Source organism: Penaeus japonicus, unplaced genomic scaffold (assembly GCF_977035675.1).
Source record: "Penaeus japonicus unplaced genomic scaffold, GWHDUDI00000001_assembly GWHDUDI00000001, whole genome shotgun sequence".
Lineage (NCBI taxonomy): Eukaryota > Metazoa > Arthropoda > Malacostraca > Decapoda > Penaeidae > Penaeus > Penaeus japonicus.
Window position 1 is genome coordinate 7657011 of NW_028234403.1, and position 5000 is coordinate 7662010.

The 5000-nt window shown below is 39.3% G+C and overlaps 1 protein-coding gene across 1 annotated transcript in view; it reads left to right on the top strand.

The window, feature by feature from the left end:
• The window catches only part of LOC122247776 (uncharacterized), a gene marked incomplete at its 3' end in the record, with an annotated part of 45548 nt that overhangs the window by 13256 nt on the left and 27292 nt on the right, over positions 1-5000 (top strand). The window contains 1 exon segment of the mRNA XM_086535819.1: positions 1-54. This exon segment is cut by the window's left edge and continues 5 nt beyond it. Coding sequence (XP_086391945.1) covers positions 1-54 — 54 coding nt within the window.

The following is a 5000-nucleotide window of genomic DNA, read 5'->3' on the forward strand; positions in this document are numbered from 1 at the left end:
ATGCGTGAAAATATTGTGAAGAACATTCTCGTCACTCTCAATATCCTTATGTGGGTGAGTATTCTGAGTATTCTGGGCTCGTTCTGTGTTATTCGTAAGTAATGATGGTGGTGATGGTGGTGGTGATGGTGGTGGTGATTAGGAGGGTGATGAGGAGGGTGAGGAGGAGGAGGAGGAGGGTGAGGAGGAGGAGGAGGGTGAGGAGGAGGAGGAGGAGGAGGAGAAGGAGGGTGAGGAGGAGGAGGAGGGGGAGTAGGGAAGGAGAAGGAGGCGGAGGAGGAGGAGGAATGAGGAGGGGAGGGGAGGGGTAGGGGAGGAGGAGGAGAAGGATGAGTATGAGTAGGAGGTATGAGGAGGAGGAGGGTGGAAGGAGGGTGGAAGCAGGAGGGGAGGAGGAGGGTGGAGGTGGAGGAGGATGGAGGAGTAGGTAGGGATGGTTATTTAGGTATATGTTTTAGGAAAGTTTGTTATTTAATTAATTTATTTTATCTAAAAACAAACTGTCTTTAGGATGAGTGAACATTAAGTTTGCGTGATTGCGTCTTTTTAGTTCAATGATGGGGTTAGGTTGGGGGCGTTGTTGTAATAGAGGGTGGTGTGGTGTTTGGTTGTAATGGAAGTGGTTTGTTGTTGTATGATGATGTTTTTTATTCTTGTTTTTTGGTTGTTATGTTATTTATATTCATGTCTCTATTTTTTTGTTTTTTTTTTTTTTTGTGGTGTTAGTGGTGGTTATTTGTGTTTTAGGTTATTGGTTTTTTTCCTTTTCCTTGCGTCCCCTGCCTTCATTATTTTTTTTTTATTGTTGCCTTTTTTCATTCCTTTTGTTGTTGAAAAGTTTTTTATACTTATAGTTTGTTATTCTTTTTTTATTTGGTTTCGTTTTTTGATTTGTAATTTTTGTTTACCCTTTTTATCATTTTGTTTTTTTTTATTGTTTTTGTTTGTGGTTATTTTTTTTGTCCTTTTTGAATTATTTTAATTTTTTGTTTTTGTTTTTTCCTACCTACCACCCTTTTAGTTACTCAGTTTTTTTTATTGGAGTTTTTTAATTTTCTCGGCTTTTCTCTTCAATTTTTTGCTACTATCTTCATGTAATATTTCTTTGATTCTCGTCTTCTTGATCTTCGTCTTCCCGTTATTGCGCCTACTTCTTCGTCTTCTTTGGCTTCTACTTCTTCTTCTTCTGCGTCTGTCGTATACCTGCTCTTCCTTCTTTATCTCCTACTTCTTTCTCCTTCTTCTTTCGTCTTCTTTCTTCTTCTTCTTCTTCTTCTTCTTTATCTTCGTCTTCTTCTTCTTGCTTTCCTTCTTTCTTACTTCCCGTCGTCGTTTTCTTGCTTCTTCTTTATTCTTTCTTATTCTTCTTCTTTTTATTCGTTTTTGGTCATTTTGAGTTCATGTCTTAGCTTTTGTTTCTATTCTTCTGTTTTTCTTCATATTCTTCTTCTTCTTCTTCTTCATCATTTCTTCTACCTTCTTATCTTCTTCTTCTTCGCTTATTCTTACATTCCTCACTTTGAAACGTGTGCTTTTCTTCAGTGCTAGTCTCTTCTTCTTTTATCTTCTTTCCTTCTTATTTAGTCTTCCTAGTCTTGATTCTCTCTTCTTCTTCTCCTGTTCTTCTTTTATCTGCTTTCTTTATCTTATTTCTTATCTTCGTTAGACTTTCTCTTTTTGATCTTCGTTTATCTGTTTGTCTCTTCTTTATTTTTTCTTTCTCTTCTTCTTCGTATTCGAGTTCTTTATTCTTTTGTCTTGGATCTTGCTTTCATCTCTCTTCTTCTTTTTTCTGTCATCTTTATTGTTTTCGTTAGCTCTTTTTTTTTGTTTTGTTGCTTTTTTTTTTTCCTTTGGGAATTTTATTTCCTTCTTCTTTTTCTTCTTCTGTCTTCTTTTTTCTTTCTTTACTTCTTTCCTTGTTGTATTTTGTCCCAACCTCGCCTTCCGTCCACGCTTTCGATCGTTTATGTTCCCTTTAAGCGACGGGTTTTTTCATCCTCTTGACCTCCTTCATTGATTCCATGCGTCCTTGCTTACCTATCTACCCCTCTCTCTCTGCTTTTTTTGCGGTGCTTGATGTTTTCTAGCGTCTCGCTTTTAATGTGCATCTTTCCTCCTACGGCCCTGCTATCATTTTCGTTGTTCCGTTGCTTGTTGTGTCCTTGTACGTTCGTCCCCCCCTTTTGGCCATACCCTTTCGAACTCTTCCCCCTGAATCCTCGTTCTATCTCGTGCTTGGTCGCCTTCACCGCGCCCCTTACCCTATCCCCTCGCCTCTATCCTCTCTGCTTTCCCCTTGGCGGCGTTATTTTGGTCCTTTATGTGCTCCTTTTCTTTCTTGTATTTTTTGTGTTGTCTTTATAACGTCTGGTCTTGCCGGCTTGTGCCCTTCTTTGCTTTAGTTTGCTGTTTTTTTCATTGCTGGCTCTCATTTCCCGTGCGCTCTTGTGTTGTGACTTCTGTTTGCATCCCTTCCACGTCCACTCTGTCCCTAATGTTTTTCTTTTTAGTTGGGCTAACTTCGGTCTCTTTTCCTGTTGTTTATTGTCTCATACTTCCTTTCCTTTTCTTCTTGCTTTTTCTTTTTTTTATGTTTGTCCTTCCATTCTTTTTTTCCCTTCTTGTCTTCCGTTCCTTTTTTTCTTCTTCTTACCTTTTCTTTTTTCTTTCTTCTTCGTCTTCTTCTTTCTTTCTTCCCTTTCTTCGTTCTTCACTTCTTTCTTATTCTTTCCTTTTTTCTTGTTGTTTCTGTCCTTCTTCTATCTTCTTTATCTTCTTTAATCGTCTTCTCGTTCTTTTCTTCTTCATTCTTTTCTTTCTTTCTTCGTTTTCCTTACGTCGTCCCTGCCTCCTTGCTCCTTCTCTTCTTTCTGCTTTTCTTCTCCTTTCTTCTCTTCTTCTTCCACAACCACAACAACGCACACCACCTCCAACACCACCACGCATCACCACCACAACACGACAACCATTCATTCAGTCATTCAACACCAGCCACCCTCAAAATCCAACAGTACTCACACACACACCCTCAGTCTAATGTAGTTTATGTATCAAGCAATAAAGCAAACCCAACAACGCAACACACCATACCCTCATAAAGCACGCCCGAAGCCAAAAGTAGACACGAAGATAAAATGCCACAGTCAAATAAATCAACGTAAACTTCAAATCTAAGATATGGCATAGCGTATTTCCGCGTGGCACGGATCAATAGGGCTTATTGTGGCGTTCATGATTATTACTTTTACTTGTTATGGCTTGTACAATGATAGCCTTGTATGTGGCATGTCTATCGTGCTGTGATTTTTACTATTATGGCTACCAGTTGATATGGCTTATCATAAGGTTATGATAACCTTATGGACTTATTTATGGCTTGTTTCATTAAGGATTTTATTGCCACGATTTCCACTTGTGACTACTTTATTATCTATTGCCTGTCGTCTTACTTTGGCTTTCGTAATTATGGCTTGCTTTATCATGGAGTCATTTGTGGCTTTTCTCTTCAATTATCACGTCATCACGACCGTGGCTTTCCTTATGGTATAACCTTATTTTGTTTATTGCATTATCCATGCCTTCCTCCACTACGGCTATCATTTATGGCTTGCTCTTCGCCTTATTATAGCCTCAGTTATGGCTTGCTCTTCGCCTTATTATGGCTACAGTTATAGCTTACTCTTCGTCTTATTATGTCTTAAGTTTTGGCTTGCTCTTCGCCCTATTATGGCTACAATTATAGCTTACTCTTCGCCTTATTATGGCTTAAGTTTTGGCTTACTCTTCGCCTTATTATGGCTTCAGTTATGGCTTGCTCTTCGCCTTATTATGGCTACAGTTATAGCTTACTCTTCGTCTTATTATGGCTTCAGTTATGGCTTGCTTTTCGCCTTATTATGGCTACAGTTATAGCTTACTCTTCGCCTTATTATGGCTTCAGTTATGGCTTGCTTTTCGTCTTATTATGGCCTCAGTTATGGCTTGCTCTTCGCCTTATTATGGCTTAAGTTTTGGCTTGCTCTTCGCCTTATTATGGCTACAGCTATGGCTTGCTCTTCGCCTTATTATGGCTTCAGTTATGGCTTGCTCTTCGCCCTATTATGGCTTTAGTTATGGCTTGCTCTTCGCCCCCCCCCCCTTTTCCCCCCCCCCCCCCCCACCCCCCCCCCCCCCCCCTTTCCCCCCTTTTTTCCCCCCCCCCCCCTTTTTTTTTTTTACCCTCCCCTTATTATGGCTTCTTCTTTAGTTTTGTCTTTTGCCTCCTCTTCGCCCTATTATGGCTACAATTATAGCTTACTCTTCGCCTTATCATGGCTTCCACAAATTAATTTCAAGGATCTGGATAAGCGTCAGTCATCCCTTCTATTAGCCTCTTTTGTATACGGTCTTGCGTGAAAACAACACAGTTTATAGTAGGGAAGCTGCAAACAATCTATTAATAGGCAAGCCAACTCCCCTGAGTCACGGGGTGGAACATGCCTCTAATAGGAGTTATAAGATTGTTAAATACTTCCTTTATCTTGATACGTTGAGACATCAAGCTTATCATTCATGATTTGATACAAGCGATGAGTTTTCAGAATCATTCACAAATTTGCTTGTAATACGACCGAGCCCATGGTTTTAAGTTAGTTATCAATACATTCATACTTGCTTAGATATTGGCGGCCTCATTTGCATAAGTTTGCATACGAGTCCAGAGTGCGTTGCAATGTCTTAACGTATCTCTATGCAATATGATGTTCCCTACGCTACTTTACACTATAAAAATAGGCATGTCATGGAGAAGTGTGATAATACTTACTGTATATTAGGTTGGTACTCCGTGTAATAATACTTATATTAGGTTGGTACTCCGTGTAATAATACTTATATTAGGTTGGTACTCCGTGTAATAATACTTATATTAGGTTGGTACTCCGTGTAATAATACTTATATTAGGTTGGTACTCCGTGTAATAATACTTATATTAGGTTGGTACCTCGTGTAATAATAC